General features: G+C 34.3%; 1 protein-coding gene across 1 annotated transcript in view; it reads right to left on the bottom strand.

The window, feature by feature from the left end:
- LOC143250691 (tubby-related protein 4-like) overlaps positions 1 to 20164 on the bottom strand; it is a 43927-nt gene extending 23763 nt beyond the window's left edge. The window contains exons 1-6 of the mRNA XM_076501590.1: positions 19792 to 20164; positions 11209 to 11505; positions 2973 to 3263; positions 2091 to 2271; positions 1007 to 1123; positions 478 to 623 (exon numbers count right to left, since the gene is read on the bottom strand). Coding sequence (XP_076357705.1) covers positions 478 to 623; positions 1007 to 1123; positions 2091 to 2271; positions 2973 to 3263; positions 11209 to 11469 — 996 coding nt within the window. The 5' untranslated portion in view covers positions 11470 to 11505; positions 19792 to 20164. The remainder of the gene's footprint in view (positions 1 to 477; positions 624 to 1006; positions 1124 to 2090; positions 2272 to 2972; positions 3264 to 11208; positions 11506 to 19791) is intronic.
- Between the last annotated feature and the right edge of the window lie 338 nt (positions 20165 to 20502).

Genomic DNA, 20502 nt, shown 5'->3' with positions numbered 1-20502 from the left:
TCATAATGCTTCTTTTTTCTGTTTAATGATGAACTGGCCAACAGCAATTCTGTCTATTCTGGCCATTCCCACATTTAAAAAAATACCTTAGGTCAGATACTTTGGAATCAAAATCAGTGATGCATTGCACCATTTTTTTTCACGTTGTTGTACAGTCAAAATAATGGAAAGTTTCATTATTGTTAACCAGAACAAAATATTGGTTAAAACCAATAATAGACCAGTTTACATATCTATAATATATACAATGAAGGTTTGGTGAAGATGTTAAAATACCAACAACAATGGGAAAAAAGTTTAGAGCATACAGTTGACCTCATTATCTGAAACTTTGTCTTAAGATTTATACATTCCACAAAATAATCTCTTGACAAGAAAATAAAAACACTGAAATAGATTGCTACTAACATTACAAAAGTGGGTTTCTTTTTTATATATAGATATATATTTTGAGAAGGAAGCAACAAAGTTTAACACCTGTGTGTAAGGAATCGTTGTACTGAATCGAAGTGACCCAGAATCAGTATAGAAATGGACACAATTCTTGAACTGAACATCAGAATCTTCTTTGATTCCTGCAACTGCTAATAAATCACCATTGTTTGACCATTCTATCAGCATGTCTGTTGAGGAAAAAAGACATCAAATTACTCACAGTAAGAAGAAATACAGCATTAACCTTCAACAAAACTATTTACTCAAGTGATAGAGACAAGGTAAAACTGAATAATGCCTTTGAAGATATATCAGATATCAATGAACTTTTATATTTTTTTTATTTCTTTCACTTAAATGCAGTTTTTAAAGATGTTTATTAAAAACTATAATTACATGTTAAAATCCATACTCAGTAAAATATCACAATATATATTTGGTTTAATGTTAGAAAAGTTACTTTTAAATGTATACTAATTAATCATGTTATTTCAACACAAAATCTTACAGGTGACCTTTTTTTAACATTTAAATGAGGTTTGAAAAGAAAGTTTTATTAAACAAAACTTACCCTTCAATCCTGTTACTATGATAATAGGAGACACATCATCATAGTTTTTCATGATATAAATAGTACCATTTTGAAAACAAACAGCTAGGAAGAAACTTTTGGTTTCTGTGCTTCTTGCTGAAATGAAATTATTACAAAAAATTAACAAATTATTACTGATGCAATACTTTAAACGTACATGATTCCAAGATTCTGTACAGTCAAACCATGCATATTTGTTTCCAGAATTCAAGAAAACTTCATCATTACAAAAACCTAATTTAAAAAGAAAAATCACTAACAACTGTCTTGGCATATTTATGATTAAATGTATGGTAACTACTAATCCTGTTACCTATTTTGTTTCATGAATTAATTATCACACCTTCAATATAATGGATGTAATTTCAGTAGTGATGAGAACTGTGCAAGTTAATAAATATTCTAATTTCATGAAATAGTTAATAAAAGTATCGTAAGTTTTTGACATATCTGATGTAAGGTGATTTTACACATCTTAGCTTTCCAAGACATTTTATGAGTATCTTAATTTTTACACAAACCACCATGCTATGTAATGTGTTACACTATTAACACTGCAGTCTAATGAAACATCTAGCAGATATATCATTTGCTTAATGATACCCTGACCAAAAATGCCAGTCTTCTGAATTAGTGAATAGGTTTGTCACTTGCAATGTGATGATTTACATCACTAAACACTTTGCTTTAATGAAACTGTGAAAAATTTGTCACTTGCTACATGAAGATTTACAAGGTTTGTCACTTGCTGTATGATAATTTATATCAATAATGACACTACTCTGCTGAAGCATGTCATAGACTTACTTTAGATATATATATATATAAAATATATAGGTGTGTGCTTATATAAACACACATTTCCATGCTGTATAATTGTTCAACTATTTTAATGTCCAATGAAACAGTGCATGAAGAGCTGACAGTATTTATATTTAGCATTGCACGCTGTGATGGTTTACATCTTTAAATACCTTAATCTACTAACAAATTGAACAGTTTTGTCTTTTAACGCACATATAATCCTGTTATATTGTGAACTATAAATTTCCAACAGACTTACGTGTTTGTTGGTACAACACAGTGTAAGTACCAGCTTCCTCATCAGTTTCTTCCATTTTGAATTTCTCACAAGACCATGCCATGAATGTGATATTAACTCCATCCTGAACTCTCACTTGACCAACCATTTCTCCATGGACATCTGTCACAAGGATCTGACCACTAGATGTTCCAAACAACACCTGCAAGACATAAATTCAAAATAAGAAAAAATAAAAGCCTATAATTGAACCTCACTAACCTTAGCCAAGTAAAATATTTTCTTTGTAGGAGTTTAGAAAATGCAGTGTAAGTGTCAACAAAGTGCACCGAAAATGTGTAACATAAGAATGAGCAGTAAAGAACTTCTCTTACTGTTTCCTTTTTGGTTTTAAAAATATTAAAAAGATTAGTTTTAAAGTAATCCTAAGAATAATTAGATGGAAATGAAAAGTTGTACATGCTTTTATACACCAATATATTTCAAAAATACTTTTGGAAAGAAAAATATGCTGACAACGAGCATATGAAATTTACTTTTGATTTAAGCAGAAACTCAAGATGAAGCACATTTAATTTACTGAAAACAGTAATTTTGATTTGACTGAGCACTGCCATCTTGCAAATAACATGAAATACAGTAAGATGCAGAGGTTCAGAGAAAGTTTGAACATTACTTTTCATATGTTAGCCAATAATGCTTCCTGTCAAATACAAACTCACACATAATTATAAATATCTAATTATTCTTCTCCTTAATTTAACTTTAAAATCTAATTCACTCCTTTTGGCAAACACACATTATCTAACCATATAATGTTTTCTGTTATCATTTTTAAGAAACTTTATTTTTACAGAGAAATGCATGTTTTTCTTTCAAAACATTTCTGATTAGTTTACATACCTGCTGATCATCAGGGGCCCAAATTCCACATGTGATGTTAGCACCAAGATTTAAGTTCGAAGACCAATATCTCTGACCAGTGACTGAACCTACAAGAACAAAGCCATCTTGGTAACAAATGAGGGCCATCCTACCATCATGGCTCCAGGCAAAGTCAGTCACTTGTGTGTTACGGTCATTTATTAATTCAATTGACCATCGGCCTTCATACTTGATCCAGACAAAAATAATACCGCTACTGTCACAGGAGGCTAGTTTCTGGTAGGGTTCATTCCACTTTACTAAGGTTACCTGCAATTTCACAGAAATGTACTATATGTACAACTATGTACACAAGCAGATAATAAATTTTTATGGAACAAGCTTCATACTTTTAAAACTTAATCTAGGCCTATACTTTAATGAATAGAACTTTTGTACAATTTAAAAATAGCAATATTTTATATAATTTCAGGTTTCTGTGTTTATATGTATAGTACTGGAAATTACAATGCAATTAAGTAAAACTGGTATAAAATCCAAAAATCATGGAACTGCTCCCTCTCTAGTGTACAAAAACAACTGCACAACATTTACATTCATGTGTTAGTAGTCTACAGTGTAATTGGCTGCAATCTATCCAATAAGACAATGATATAATAATACAATATCAATAAAAGTAAATCTGGTGAACCCTACTATTTTCAGCAATAGTATTTATTGCATACACTACTAGCTCTGAAAACAAAAGTGCCAATGTCATATAACAATTCACTGTGAAGCAAGAAAGGCTATTAACAGTATGGCTACATTTCAGCCAATAATTTTGGAGAACTACACAAAATTAACGGTATAACCTGACCTCTGACAGGTACATGTAGATTCTTCTCCATCATGACATCACTCCAGGAAGAAAACCAGTTTAGGGGAAAGCCACCTTGCAGCAGTACAGTGATCCAAAACATACACAACATGTGATAAAACAATACCTCAAGAAAGAAGGTAGGTATTCAATGTTTATTGGCACAAAGCTACAAGGCTATCTGTGCCAGACAAGATGTGGTACAGTATAGGTACAGGGCAATTAAGGTTAAAAGTAAAATATGTAAAATTAGGTATTGCCAGGAAGACTAAAGCATCAAGATCAAATTTGCAGTCAGTCACCTGAAGTTGGCCTTTCCAGTACTGAGTTCAAGTCAAAATAAAAATTGAAATGTGTAAAAGAAATTGTGTTGAAACAGTAAAATGTGTAAAAGAAATCATGCTAAAGCACTATATAGTCTGATAAAAAACCTTAAATTAAGTGTAAAAGACCAATGGTTCTTAAAAGTGTAAAAACATGATGAGATGGGCAGTATCACCTATAACATAAGCCAAAGTCAAGGACAAACCACCCTTACAAATATCTTTAAAATGGTGTCATCGTTCTAGGTTGTAATGAAGTCATGATAATAAAATCTGGATGATTGTGATCTGAGTGCCACAAAGACCACACATTGGTGCAGCAGCACCAGATAAAAGGAAGTGCTGGGCTAAAAAAATTGTGACCAATGCCAAAACAACCTCCTCTCTTCGATCCTTACAGAAGCAAGAGGGCCAAAGACCCAGAGAAGGTTTAATTTGAAAAAGCTTGTTATTATGTTGCTCATTCCAGGTTGCCTGCCATCTGGTGTACAGTCTGGATTTGATAACTGGACCATAGTCCATGTATGGAATAGGTACTAGGATGATAGATCCAGAACAGATAGATTTTGCTGCTCTGTCAGCCAGCTCATTCCCACAAACACCAATATGACCTGGTAACCAAAAGTATTGGACGGAGACAGATGAGAGAGAAAGATGGGCCAGCATGTTTTCAATATTGATGAGAAGAGGGTGGTGACATTATGGAATGATTCCAGGGCCAATGGACAGCTGAGTGTGTCCGTATATATTGTACAGTTTGTATACTGCATTATTTCAATATGATTTAGGGCAAGACAGATGGCATACAATTTGGCAGTGAAAACAGAAACTGTAGGGGGGGGGAGTCTGTGTGCCACAATCAAATTGTCACAAACTATGGCAGAGTCTGCTGAGTCACCCGATTTGGAACCATCTGTATATATAGGAATGAATGGATCATATGAAAGATGTTCAGCAAAGAAAGAGTGATATTTCCAAACAAGTAATATGTCATGGTGGAATAGGCTCATTTAAAGAAACTGCAATGTTATTCAAAGATAAATCCAATCCTTCTAATTGTGCCTGGATATTGAGACTAAAAGAAATAATGGCAGATTTTCTGTTATTAAAACGTGTGGTCCATTGTGGTTGGAAAACACAACTCCAGGTAGAATGCTGTGATAAGGATCAAAGTTTGGAAGTATACATTAGAGACAGTTGCAAACGACGAATATATAGAGGGGATTCATGAGATTCCACATACAGACTTTGCACGGGAGAAGTAAGAAAAGCGTCAATGCAAAGCCAAAGACCCTGGTGATTGACAGGATCCAACATTTTCAGTGCTGAAAGTCTGGAAGAGCCACAAACCACAGACCCATAATCAAGTTTGAATCAGATGAGGGCACAATAAATTTTGAGCATGGAGTATCGATCTACTCCCCAAGAAGTAGAAGAGAGGACACAGAGAATGTTGAATGCTTTTAGACATTTGAGATGAAGTTGCTTGATATGCGACATAAAAGTTAATTTACAATCAAATATAAGACCTAAGCACTTTGCCTCAAGGACAACAGCAGGAAGTACAACATCATCAAGATGGAGTTCTGGATCTGGGTGGATTCCCCATTTGCAGCAGAAATGTATACAAATGGTTTTAGAGAGTGAAAGTTTAAAACCATTTGCTATGGTCTGCTTCAGTATCTGAATTATTGCAGTTTGTAGTTGTCATTCAATGAAACTCATGTTTGATGATTGATGTGAGATGTGAAAGTCATCAACAAAATGACCGTTTGCAACTGTAGAGGGTAGCTGTTCATTGATGGCATTAATCTTTATCATAAAAATACAGCCCAGAGGGTCTCCAAGTTCCTGTGGGAAAAAGTGAGAAAGTGTTGAGCCCACACAGACTTGGAATCAGTGCTTCATTAAGAATTGCTTGATGAAAAGTGGTAAGTTGCCATGCATATGAGTGAAGGTCTTGTAAGATGCCATATCTTCATGTTGCATCGTAAGCCTTTTCTAAATCGCAAAAAAACAGTAACAAGATATTGTCACCATAAAAAGGCTTTTCTGATTGATGTTTTAAGGCGAATTAAGTGGTCTGTCATAGAGCATTGTCTTCAGAACCCATACAGTAAGTGAGAAGGTTGTTTGATTCAAGAAACCAAACGAGGTGAGCATTGATTATCCTCTCTAAGATCTTACTGAGACAACTTGTCAAAACAATTGGATGGTAATTCGAAGGAATTGTTGGATCCTCCCCAGGTTTCAGAATAGGGAGTATGATAGCTTGTCACAAAGCATCAGGATAGACATTTTCCTGCCATATCTGATTAAAGAGAGCTAGGAGAATAGTAAGAGAGTTCTGGACAAGGTGACGTAACATCTCAATGTATATTATCAGGTCCAACTGATGTATTGCCAGACTGAAGAATTGTAAGTTTGAATTCCATCAGTGTAAGAAGGTGATTGTAGTCATAGGAATTGTCAGTTGAAAAAGAAAGAGGCAGATGCTCCACCTTTGTTTTAATGGCTAAAATGGAGGGGGATCAGTTTGAAGAGCTAGATACACAAGAGAAGAAGTCACCAAGAGTACTGGCAATGCTCTGTGCATTTGCAACTTTGTGGTCATCAGATATTAAGATAGAGAAGAGGCAGAAGTATATCTTCCACTCACCCTCTGGATCTTATCTCATATAATTTTTGTGCTGGTGGTTGAAGAAATGCTGGAGGTGTATTTAATCCAAGATTCCTTCTGGCTTTGACGTCTAACTTGCTGAGCGTGTGCATGGGCTTGCTGAAATGCAATGCAGTTTGAGAGAGTGAGGTATCTTTGAAATTTATCCCAAGCACATTTCTGAGTTTTTCGTGTTACAGAGCAAGCAGAATTCCACCAAGGGCGGAGATGCCATGGGGGAACATGGAGGTTTTAGGGATGCATCGAGTAGCAGCTTGTATAATACTGTTGGTTACTACTGCTATACAATCATCTATGGATAATTTACATAAGATGGCAGGATCAAGTTCCAAGAGAGTAGTGAAAGAAGGCCAGTTGGTCTGGACCAACTTCCACCGAGGTACAAGTTGGGTGGTACTGATCACAGCCAATCTCTTGTAATATGATGGGAAATTATCACTACCTCATGGATTGATATCAACCTCCAAAGAAAAGTGAGTAAGTAGAGAAGGGGAACAGACAGAAAGATCTATAGCTGAAAGTGACTGACTGGGTGCATGAAAATATGTGTAAGAGCCAGTATTGAATAGAGCCAGGTTGTGGTTCAGGAGCATATACTCTATGGCACACCCTCTCATTTCAATACAGGAGCCACCCCAAAGGGGATTATGCCCATTGAAATCTCCCAATATTAAAAAGGGGGTTGGCAGTTGCTCAATGAAGATATCAAGGTCTGATTGATTATAATGCATTTCAGGTGTAAGGTATAGAGAGCAAATAGTGATGACACAACCCAAGGAGACACAAATGACTACAGCCTTCAAGGGTATGGTCAATGACAAGGACCAGGAAGGGACATGCTGATCAACCAGCAATGCAACTCCCCCATGTCCCCGTCGTACACATAGCCAATTGTTCCGGTATAATGAATAGTGTCAGACAGTAACTGTATTTGTAGGCTGTAGAAATGTTTCCTGCAAAGATATACATATATGGGATGGTAAAAGTTAATCAGATCTTTGATGTCAGTCACATTTCATTGGAAACCTCGACAGTTCCATTGGATTAGTGTGGCCATGTGTAATTATTTGAGAGGAGAAGACGGTAAAGAGTCCTTCTGCTTGTGACCAAATTGTTTTCTTTATTGGATATGGGTCTATTGGTCTCTACAGATCCTGCTCTAGCTCAAATGGTCGGGTCTGAATTTATCGGTACACGTACTAATGATTGAGGGCAAGAACGAATGGTTTGTTTAATTTTTGGGGTATCAAGAGAAGGAAACCCCACGGAAACATCTCGACTTAAAGAAGGTGAAGTTCGGCGATGACTGGAAGGTGTGGTTCACTGATTTGTGAACTGTGTTGATTTTGGGTAGTGTTTCATTAAGATTTGCTGGTGAAGATTGTGTAGGGGATAGGGTAAGGTCTGTTTGGACTTCTACTGTAGTAGTAGAACGGGTTACAGCAGCATAAGTTCTGGATGGAACAGGTAATAATTTTTGATCCTCTGTGTAAGTGAGATTGTTAACTGTCTTGAGACGTTGTACTTCATTTTCTTCTACCCATTTAGAGCAAGAAGTAAAATAAGAAGGATGCATACCATTACAGTTTACACAATGTGGTTTGAGTTGGCATTCAAAGGCATTATGGTCTTTACCACCACAGTGGGCACAGGTCAAGGAACCATGGTAAGATTGGTTTGAAATACCAAATCGTTGACAATGGAAACATCGTACAGAATTTAGAATATAAGGTCGCACTTTACAATTCAGATATCCTGCTTTTATTGTGGTGGGAGGATGTGTTGTTGTAAATGTTAGTATAAGAACATTTGTTGGTTCCAGAATTCCTTCTTTTTGAGTGAAGTTTCAGCGTACTGCTGTGACACCTTGGCTGGTGAGACCTGTGTGGATCTCCGATTTGGGGACAGTCCTTAAATCTCTTTCAACCATGATGCCTCTGGAAGTATTCAAAGTGGAATGAGGAGTAACCTCAATGGGTATGTCTCCAAGGCCTTTGATGTCAGGAGGAGTTAGGAATGCTGTGATGAAGATGTTTCCACTAAGATGTCTCCTAAATGTAGCTTTTTCACCAATTTAGGGGAGCCAGCAAGCCCTTCTTAGCCCTTTTGAATAAAAAATGGGGACATTTGCCCAAGAGGTTTGTCACTTAAGGAATGTAAAAATAAGAATTGCAGGACAGATTCAAGTGGTGAGTTAGGATGTACAGATTCATCAATGCGTGGTCATTTTCCAGTAGTCAGGTTTTTCTCAATAATTTCAAATTGTGTTATTTTTTTTGTTTTAGGAGTATCCATAATAAATAGAAAAATGTTCAGTGTCCAGTGACCCCACCACCATAAAGCCCTACAAGGGGATGCACTACAGTGCCTTAAGAGCACTGCAGCAACACCAGGGTTTCGTGAGCACTATACCCGAACACTAGTGTCAGACACAATGTCCATAACACCCGTTGTGGACGTCCTATGCTAGTATTCAGTTAACCCTGGCCCAAGTGGACTAGCTGATTGATCCTGGAGGAGCCATCCCAAGACTGCCCATTTACAGGAATTCAAGCCAAAGTGGTGTGTTGGAGTTGGACCCTTCAACCACCAGGATTCTCTCCTCCCCTTCACGGGCTACCATGCACGGCAAACATGCAGGTGGATGTTTAGATCCCAGAGGAGGTAAACTGTAAGAACAGAACCTTCTCTGGGAGGTCCCCTCACCACATACAGGAATCCACATCAAAGGGATGAAAAAAAAAAGTAAAGACAATAATAAGTCTGATTTTTTAAACAGAGTTGAAAAACACGATTTAACAAGCTCACATATTTTGTGTGCATAAATCTACTACGTCTAATATTTTTAAAGCACATGATACCACTTTATGTCAAATAACCAAATCTTGTTAAACTGAATTAATCTTAGTATAATGCTACTATGGCTTTCTAACAATCACCTTAATCTTTATCAATCTGAGTCAGTTTTAATGTCTTTAACTAAATACATAGTTACCAACAACACTAATTTCCCACAGTAACTTAAGATTAAACCTTTCATAGTTAAACATCAGTTAAAATTAATGAACAGCTTTTTTCTTTGTTTCATGAATGTTATTGGCTTTTGAGAAAAGGTATTCACTATACACATTAATGGCTAGAGGTGATTCCTGTGCAATCTTCATGCATCTTTGTCTAGTTTACACCACAATAACAGATTAGATTACAAACCTGGAAATTTTAGATATAAAATTCAATTTTTTTGATTAATACCATTAACATCATAGATGCTTGCAGGTATTACACTGTAGCAACTCCAACCACAGTGAGTCTTGTGCTTTCTGCCAAAAGTTTTGAAAGATGGTAGTGTTAAATGTGAAGAATCATCTTTGCCACTTGAACTATATTTTTAATCCCATTTGGTTGTGATATTGCAGTTTCAATGCTTTATCCATCAAACTGTTTCAGTGCTTTGTTATGTTCCTCTTTAATGTAAAATTCCTCCAATGTAACTACAGTGAAATTAAAATCGTTTTATATCCCTGCAAACTAGCTTTCAAATCCTTCTCCTAAGAATGTTATCCTTCAAGAGGTAGCAACAAAAGGTAGCTAGCTGGGAAAGCTCCTGAATTATTGAGTCACTAAATATAAAGTTTTCAGTAATTTCTTTAAGAAGTTGTACCAACTTTGAATGGGGAGCCATTGATTATTGATAAAGTTGATGTCAAAAGCATAAGAATAAATTCATTCCAAAAGCCTTTTCTGAATTCCATATAGTGTGCACATTTTGTAAACATCAATTATGAACAAACTAGGGCCATGTGTCGAAACATATAACAATCTCCCTACAGCTAACTGACATTCCAGATCATTCATGATCACAAGTTGGAAAGTAATGTATAAAAAATATGGTTTGCTTAACAATCAAAGGAAATGAATATTTTTCACAGTGTTTTCTCCATGGATTCTAACAAATATATCAATAATTTTCTTCTAGATTTCAGTACTCATATATATTAAGTAAAGCTTCTCTACTGCATCACATACAACCTCCAGGAAAATACTTGGTATTATGGCCAGCATGTTGTATACTTAAGTTCTATGATCTAATGTGAAACTAATTATATTGTTGTTTGCTGTTGATACTAAAATTCAAAATTACCAAACAATTGCACAATTGTAACTTTCAAACAGTTTTTAAGAAACAACAAACTTTGCTGATATTTTCCTCATTAATCAAATAAACTATATTATTTACAAATACATATGGTTAGCTATCCAATAGAATAATTTCACTAATTGTGCAGTGAAACTATATACAATAACCAATACCCTAATGTTAAATGTAAATGATAATACAACTTTAAAAAATCCAGATAATGAAGAGAAAAAAACCTTTTAATCATGACCTACCTCAGATCTATGGCCCCTTAAATTATAATTTGTTCGTGATGGTAAGTCTGTGGTTTTTCGGCAAAGACAAGAGGTAAAAGATACTCCTACAACTCCTCTAGTATTTCCAGTAGCAAGCCATCCATCTTGATAATAATTTAATCTGTTAAGTTTCCAGCCATCCTCATCAGGGAGCTCATCAGGTACTTTACCCATCCACGTGAGAGAAAGGACTTTACAGTCAGCTTGAGTCTTACTTGAATGCTCGAAGTGGAGGAACATGGTCTTGATTAATTTCTCCACTCTTAACTTACAGGTCTGAAAAGATCCCCACAAATGTGTGGAACAACTAGTTGTGACATTTAACAAACTGTTTCATAGCATTTACTAGTATAATACATATACAGGCTTTTTTAATAATCCGTGATGATGACAAAATCCACTTATAGAGAAAAATTTTTATGTAGAGGAGCAAACAACGTTTCAACCTTCTTCGGTGAACCTGACGATGACTGAAAAAGGTCGAAACATTGTTCGCTCATCTACATAAAAAATTTTCTCGACACATACCAACCATTTTTACATATAGGTTTTTTTTAATGCTATATCTGACCTCATATTTCTAAAGCTTTCTTTCATGTCCATATAATTTCTCCCTTCAGTGTAACTTATGGCAATCACAAAAATTCAAACAAAATAGCATAAATGTTAAAGAGCAATTATTATCAAACTGTGATTGATTGATTGATTGATTTAGTGTTTTATGGCACAAAGCAGCGAGGCTATCTGCGCCAGACATTCGGTAAAAATGTAAAAAAAAATAAAAATAAATAAATAAATGTAGTAATAGACATAAATGGAAATGAAGGTAGAACAAAAAAGTATAAAACCAATGTTGACACCTAGTCTACAATGTTAAGATAGAAGGCAGAGTATAAGAAGTTGTAAGGTATTTACTCTAGCAAAAAGGTAATGATCATAACCCGCCAGGAAGATTAACAGGTAAGTTCAAGAACCACCATCAATCACCTGAAGTTGGCCTTTCCAGTCCTGGTTCCGGGTTATGTGTCATAGCAGCTATTATCAAAATGTAAAATAATAAAAGTTTTAAAAGACACTCCGCAAAATCGTAATAATGAGTAGCCAAATGTCCAGTAAAAAGATAGAGTCAACTAAATGGAGTAAAATTTGTAAAAGTAAATGAAGGTGAAAACAAAACAGCAATTAAAACAGAAAATGGTGTAAAAACTAATGGTGACATCCAGTCTTCAAAGTTGTAAAATATTTACTCTAGCAAAATGTTAATGATCATAACCCGCCAGGAAGACTAACAGGTAAGTTCAAGAACCACTGTCAATCACCTGAAGTTGGCCTTTCCAGTCCTGGTTCCGGGTTATGTGTCATAGCAGCTATTATCAAAATGTAAAAAAATAAAAGTTTTAAAAGACACTCCACAAAATCGTAATAATGAGTAGCCATATGTCCAGTAAAAAGATAAAAGTCAAGTAAATGGAATAAAATTTGTAAAAGTAATTGAAGATAAAAGCAAAACGGCAATTAAAACAGAAAATGGTGTAAAAACCAATGTTGACATCCAGTCAACAAAGTTGTAAAGAACTACCTGTAGCAGAATGGTAATGATCGTAACCCGCCAGGAAGACTAACAGGTAAGTACTAAAACCACCGTCAGTCACCTGAAGTTGGTCTTTCCAGTCCTAGTTCCGGGTTATGAGTCAATATGGCCAGTACTAAAAAGTTAAGAAGTAAAAGTGTGAAATGATATGCAGCAAAAGTATAATAACAACTCGCCAGGACGACTAACGAGTAGTTCAAACGGATAGTTCAAACAGGAGCGTCAGTCACCTGAAGTTGGCCTTTCCAGTCCTGGTGTCGAGTTATTTAATGTTCTGGCCATTGTCCAATGTCAAATTAAATAAGAGAGATTAAAACTGTAAAAAAGGAACCACAATTAAAAAGGTGTAATGAATAAATATGCAACACTTAAATGAGATTAAAAAGATTAATGGCCATTAAAAAATTAAAAACATTATCAAGGTGGACAGAGTCACCATCACCAATAACTCTGTCCAATGTTACAGACTGACCCTGGGAAAAAATATGTTTAAAATATTGCCGTCGTTGAGAATTGTAACGATGGCAAGAAAGTAAAACGTGGCTGATAGTGATTTGAGTGTTACACAAACTACACATTGGTGCATCAGTTCCAGATAAAAGAAAATGATGAGTTAAAAAACTGTGACCAATGCGTAGCCTAGTGAGAACAACTTCCTCCTTCCGAACTTTACGGAAGCTAGATGGCCAAAGTCCAATTTTGGGTTTGATTTGAAAAGGTTTCTTGTCACGTTGCTCATTCCAAGTGGACTGCCAGCTGGCACGGAGTCGAGCCTTGAAGACAACACCATAGTCCACGTACGGAATAGGCATAGGAGTGATGGTGCTGAAGCAGACATATTTAGCTGCCATGTCTGCAAGCTCGTTCCCGCGAATACCAACATGGCCTGGTATCCAGAAAAACTGGATTGAAGTAGCTGCTAATGAGAAATGGGCCAGTCGGTTTCAATTATCAGCGAGAATAGGATGTGAGCTAACGTGTAGCGATTCCAAGGCAAGTATAGAACTAAGCGAATCAGTATAAATAGTGCAGTTGGAGTACTGCTCAGCTGCAATATGATCCAGGGCAAGAGATATGGCATACAGTTCAGCAGTGAACACAGAAGCTGTAGAAGGGATTCTGCGCGCAACTACTGACCCATAGCAAACCATAGCAGAGCCCACTGAATTACCTGATATGGAACCATCTGTATAAATGGGAACTGAATGATTGTTTGAAAGATATTCATTGAATAAAAGACGGTACTTCCAATAACTCCTCTTGAAGAATTCAAGGTAGCATGGGGTGTAACCTCAATAGGTATATCCCCAATTGCCTTTGAATTCAAGAGGAGTTCACTGTGTTGGGATGTGGATGTTTCAACCAATATGTCACCAGATCGAAGTTTCTTTACTGATTTTGGAGAGCCAGCAAGTCCCTCTAGTCCCTTTTGAATAAAAAAAAGGGGACATTTGCTCTAAAGGTTTTTCGAAGAGAATGTAATATAAGAAAATGAGGTAATGCGTGTGTTACTGATGTTGAAGATTGCTGTTCTGAGTATTCAAGGCGTGGTCGCTACCCATTGACTGTTTTTTACAATTTTATTTAAATTTTTTAGAGGATCCAAAGGAAAACGAAAAAATTTCGGTACCCACTGACCCCACCCACCATGGAGCCCTACAAGGGGACACACTACAAAGTCACGCAAGGACAATGCAGCAATGCCAGGGTTTCGTGAGCACTATACCCAAACACCAGCATCAGGCACAATGTCCACAACACCCGTTGAGAACTTCCAACACTGGTACTTGGTTGACTCTAGCCCAAGTGGACCAGCCGATTGACCCAAGGGGGGCCACCCAAAAGCCGCCCATCTACAGGAATTCGAGGCCAAAGTGGTGTGTTAGGGTTGGACCCCTCAACCACCAGGATCCTCTCCTCCCCTTCACGGGTCGCCACGCACGGCAAACTCGTGGGTGAATGTTTAGATCCCAGAGAAGGTAACCAGATGGAACAGAACCTTCCCTGGGAGGTCCCCTCACCAAGTACAGAAATCCACACTGAGGGGTCAAACTGTGAACATGCTTGTTAAAATAACAAAGAAACCAATCCAATGTAAGGTTTACTTCATTCAAATGTAAAAGGTATACAACAGCACAAATGGTGTGGAAACTACTTTATACATTTTATTCTATTATATACACAATTCTGCAACAAAAATCACAGGAATATGCATTTTTTTTCATAAGAACAAAATACATTATTTTCAACTGGTTATTAGGTTCTTCAAAAACAAACGTCCAAAATACTGAAGCTTTAACCTGTGGAATAATTTGGGAATATATTTAGTAAGTATAAAATATTCAATAAACTAGTTAGTTTCAAGTGTTTTCCACAGCTAAGAATGTTACCCATACAGATTCAGCACTAACAGACATACACTGTATCACATTAATATAATAAAGAAATATCTAAGTACACAGATGACATTCCTTTTTTATCATCATGGATGGGATAAACTCTAGAAACTCATCAAATGTGAAGAAGCACACTAATAAATCTGACCAATGGGTTTATTTATCAAGAATCTATTGCCAATGTTTTCATTCTATAAACAATTTATTAAATTTCAGAAACTAAAAATGACAGGCTAAAATGTTCTAAATACTATGAAAACCTAACTTAAAAAAACCCTTAACTCTCAAGTAAGAAACACTAGCCAACCTCCAGAGAATACAAAACACTTGTAGTTATGTACTCTATTCTTATTGCTGGATGATTTTGACATTTTATACTTGAAAAAATATTTATATTGAAAATATGCAACAATATTTTAACCATGTCATCTGAATAAATTTTATTAATTGAAAAAAAAAATCATAATTAAACTATTGGACATCAGAGAAACCTTTGGTTTTTACTGAAGATGTCCCTACTCTCAACCTCCCTCAGTAACAGAGAACTAACAAGGCCAGCTAACATTCCCCAAACATTTATTAACCCTTTTCTTAAACTCCTCCAAAGGTACAGCTTAATTCTGACAAACATATTGCACAGATTTAATGCTCTAATGGACAAATAAATCTGCCTCAACTAGAAATGTGCTGGACTTTCCCAAACATTAAATGTATAACTTCTTATCATAATGTTCTAAGAATTTAAAAAACAATCAATGTATTAATCTTATCATCTCTTTAATAATCATGAATATTCAAATTAAATTATATAACTGATCTGAAAAATCCAAAGAAGGCAATTTAATTTGTAGCTTTGAAAGTCTGTAAGGCTAATAGGTATAAATGATTAGTTTAATTTGTTCCTAATTTTGATACAAAGTAATGTCACTTATGGGCAACAATGAACCATTTTGTGTTTAAAGGATATCCTCATACATCCACCCTCAGATAATTCTTTTAGAACACACACACACACACACACACACATTCTTTCCCTTATCAATTCCTCTCAAACTCCTATTATGTGCTGGCCTCCATTAAGGCCAACAGCAACTCTTTCCATAAGTGTATCACCCTATTAGGAAAAAAAATTTAACAAGAGCTTTTCATATCTTTTGAAAATCTTAAATTTGTTTTATCATCTTATTATCTTTAAAATATAATATCAAAAAATCAGAAGTCTTTAATCTATCAATGATCTAAAAACAAAATAAGATTAGATTGCTGATACTAATGCTTACAGGTGTATAGAGGCATACTTTACACCAAAATATCCACTTGAATATTTTGCGATGATTCTCATATGGTTGTTCATGCTTGTTAAATGCATGTCATGTGCAACACACTTTTCTTGCAGTAAATGTCAAAGTTAGTCAATAATACCCACACTTTTGTTCAACATTGCTACTACTTACTGCACCAAAATAAGCAAATTGTTTTTTAGTATTTTAGGCTTTGATGCTTTTGCGACCAAATTAATTTTCACGTCCTTTGCAAACAAAATGAAACAAACTAAGCCACCGATTTAAAGTTTTGCATGTTAGTAGCTGCTAACGGATGGACACGTAACTACTTTAAACCAAATACAAATTTAAAACATAATATATAGTTGTTCATTAACTGAAGCGCTACACAGTAAGGACAAATTTAGTTCCTTTACTACAGAAAGATGTTAACTTAAAGTTCCCTTATAATATTTGTGATGTGTGTACAAATATTAAACAGACAATAGACACACTCAGCTAATTAATTAATTGGTATATATAAGCATAAAGAAAAATTGGAATAAGGGTGCAGACAAACATAGGTGATTCATAACAAACACACAGGTCATGCAAGTTTAATGACAGTGGAAACTGAACTTGAGACTCGAATCATAAGCACTCCCTGAATCAAAGCTGAACAATTTCAAAAGTAAAAAAAAATTGTAAGGTTTAAAATTGGACAAAACACAGACAGCCCATTATGCAACTTTATTACTTATGAACAAATAAACATAACAGTAATATTTTAATTACTTGAATAACTGGAGCAATTAAAAATAGAAATAATCAGACAACAATTAAAATTAGTTGATAATTTTCATAATAACAAATATTATAAAAATTTTGATTGAGTGTTGAAGTAACTGATAAAAAAAATACTTGGAAACATTAATTTTAATTGATTAATTAATTTAGTAACAATTGATTTAATTGTAATTTAGAATGATTATTGAAATAATAATAAAAAATTTTTAATTAATCAATGAAATCACAAATTTGATTAACTCTTTACATTATGTAATGCAAGTTGATGTAATTATTGCTGTTAGATAAATTATTTTGATTAATCAATTAGTTTGTCAGGCTCTAGGCTAATGGCTAAATTATGTTAGTATATTTAACATTAGCATCAATACACAGTCTCAAATAGGTTTAATGACATGTTCTTAATACTAAATTATGCATTTAAACAAGCAAATATGACTCGTACATTAAAAACAACATAAAACTTTGGCATACTGCCAGGTTAATTTTTAAAGTGTTAAGTGAAGCTGTTAAAAAGGGACCATGAATCTATGTGAATTAATATTTTTCAAAGCAGCTTATTAAATCACATTATTGAAACGTGTAATAATTATTATTATGCCGGTAACTGGCCAACAATAAAGATAGCTGATATATTTTCTTGTAGGTTACAAAAGGTAACCAAAATTGTTATATGGTAATTTCAAGTAATATTTTATACTATGAGTTAGAAATATGCTTGTATAATTTGTTCATTTTTATTTCAAGGACATTACTTACCTTGAAAAAAAATGGCAGTAGACTTGGTGTACTAAGATTTTTAAAAAGCTCCTAATAAGTTATCACACAAAAGATTAACTACGAAAACCATATCATTAAGGTTTAAGGTAAGACTAGTTAATTGTACTGTCGAGTGGGTTACATTGAAGAAAGAAAAGGGTTGTTATTCACTGAATCTAGCCAAACAGGATCTAATGGATCAGTGTTTGGTATAGCTCTTTCGTATTTAGATTAATGATCATATTTATAAGACAAATTAATAAATTAGAAAAGTTTTCTAATGAAATTAAACTTATAGGTATTTCTAGGTGTACTGAAGTTGATGTACTGCAGAATGACTTGGTTTAATTAATAAGTTGAACACATATTTTCCAAATGATCTTTAGATTATAGTAAGTGTGAATTAATGCATTAAGGTTATCATAATTTGGTTCACACATTTAACACAATAGGGGAACCATTTCAAGAATATGACTGAAGCAAAGTATTTTGGCATAGTAATCATTAAGTCAATCAAGTCATCAATGTAGAGTTTTATTGCTAGCATTAATGCTAATAGAATTTTAGGGTTTATTTACAAACACTGAATAGAAGTGAAAAAGAACTAGTTTTTCTATACTAATTCAATATTATGACTCGCTTGGAATACTATATGCACAGTTTTGGTCTTCTTATTTGAGAGGAAAAAATACGGAGTTACTAGAAATGTTTCTAAGGAGGGCTGTTAGGATGATTCTGTAAATGAGTTATCTTACAGGAATAGGTTAAGAACTTTCAACTTATTTATTCTTGAGAAAAGAAAGATAATGGATGACATTACTGAAGTTTACAAGATCATTTGAGTGACTGGCAGAATTATAGTCTCTGGTTTCTGCATATTTTTAAATTAATATGGAAAATGAATGGAGGCAAATGAAAATATCGGACACAACAGATTGTATTAGGATAATTTCATTTTTTAATAGAATGACTCACCTATGGTGTTAGCTGCTATCATCAGTAGTGTTCACAAATATTTAATAGATGTTCAAGATGGAAAATGGTTAAATTTTCTAAGGGCAAATGTACAAGAACAGTCCTGAAGAACCTAATGGTACCTTGTTGTATGTATGTATGTTAAAAAGTTTGTTTGTTAAGCACAAAGTTTTCTAACGAATTATTTGTGCTGTGCCTATTAAGTGCATCAAAACCCAAATTTTACCATTATAACCCTACAGACTTACTGCTAGGCCATTAGAAGGCATGTTACAGAGAAACATAACACATTATAGTAGTTGAAGAGACATCAATTGTACCAGTTATTTCATCCTCAACTTGCTCATAGTTCAACTCATTCAAATACAGAACACACACCCATAGTTTTCACCTTTTAAAATATGTGCAATAATATGTAGAAAAAGATAAATTTATGGAGTTGAATAATTTCTAATATAAACTATTCTGGATTAAAATTATAAGTAATACACTTTCTTTTGGTACTTGCACAGTAACCATTAAAATACATAAAAGACCTTTATCAGCTATTGAAATGGAATCGTTTAGAGCTGTCAACTAAGGTGAATCCCATGCTTTAGCTTATACAATAGTTATACAGTTAAAACAATTCTGGTTGAGTGTCTAATGAGTACACATTGAAACTTAAAAGATTTTAGATAAATAAATCCAAAATAAAAAAATGTAGTAAACATGCCATCAATATATTAATAATAATATATAGTATATCCTTTGAACTCTGAAAAACAAATACCTTTAATCTTCCATATTCGCAACAGCCAAAGCGAGAAACTCGACATCAGCTGGACGTAAACGATTAAGGGTAGATCTGTTGTAGAACTGCATTCTCAATTTGTACATTTTACAAGTATCACTATCAATGATTAACAATACTGTCAAACCACTACACTTTCTTCTTAATACTGACTAAACAAATAATGTTTCTATTTACAAATTAAAATTAACTAAATAAGTTACAACTGTGTTTGTGAAGTGATAAGAATAAATTCACTATCTCCTCATTATTCACAAAAATCTTAATTAACACTGCAACATACACTATCGTACTTTTTAGGTATGCGTATTGACCATAGTGTCAGTGTTAACTTCACTCAAAAATGTTTGTGCTCCAGAGGACGCCACTACTTTTTTTTTACTATTAATACTATTTAACTCATCCGCTCAGAGTTTATTTATTTTCTTAAGTTTGTTTGTTTTGTTATTAATCATAAAGCTACACAATGTGTTCTACCCACTAAGAGTATCAAAACCCGGTTTTTAGTGTTATAAGACTTCAGACTCGTCACTAAAATGGTGAATATTGTCTTAAGACAATAATTACTGAAACATTAGTTTAAGATTGTATCTTCATAACTATGGTACTTTTCTTATGGAAAAATAAATTATTTGTAGTAACAATAACAATTTTATAAATTTTATTATTAGAGAAAGCTCGTTTTAAAAT

This window comes from Tachypleus tridentatus, chromosome 5 (genome assembly GCF_004210375.1).
Source record: "Tachypleus tridentatus isolate NWPU-2018 chromosome 5, ASM421037v1, whole genome shotgun sequence".
NCBI classification, from domain to species: Eukaryota; Metazoa; Arthropoda; class Merostomata; order Xiphosura; family Limulidae; genus Tachypleus; species Tachypleus tridentatus.
This window is presented reverse-complemented; position numbering and strand designations above follow the sequence as displayed.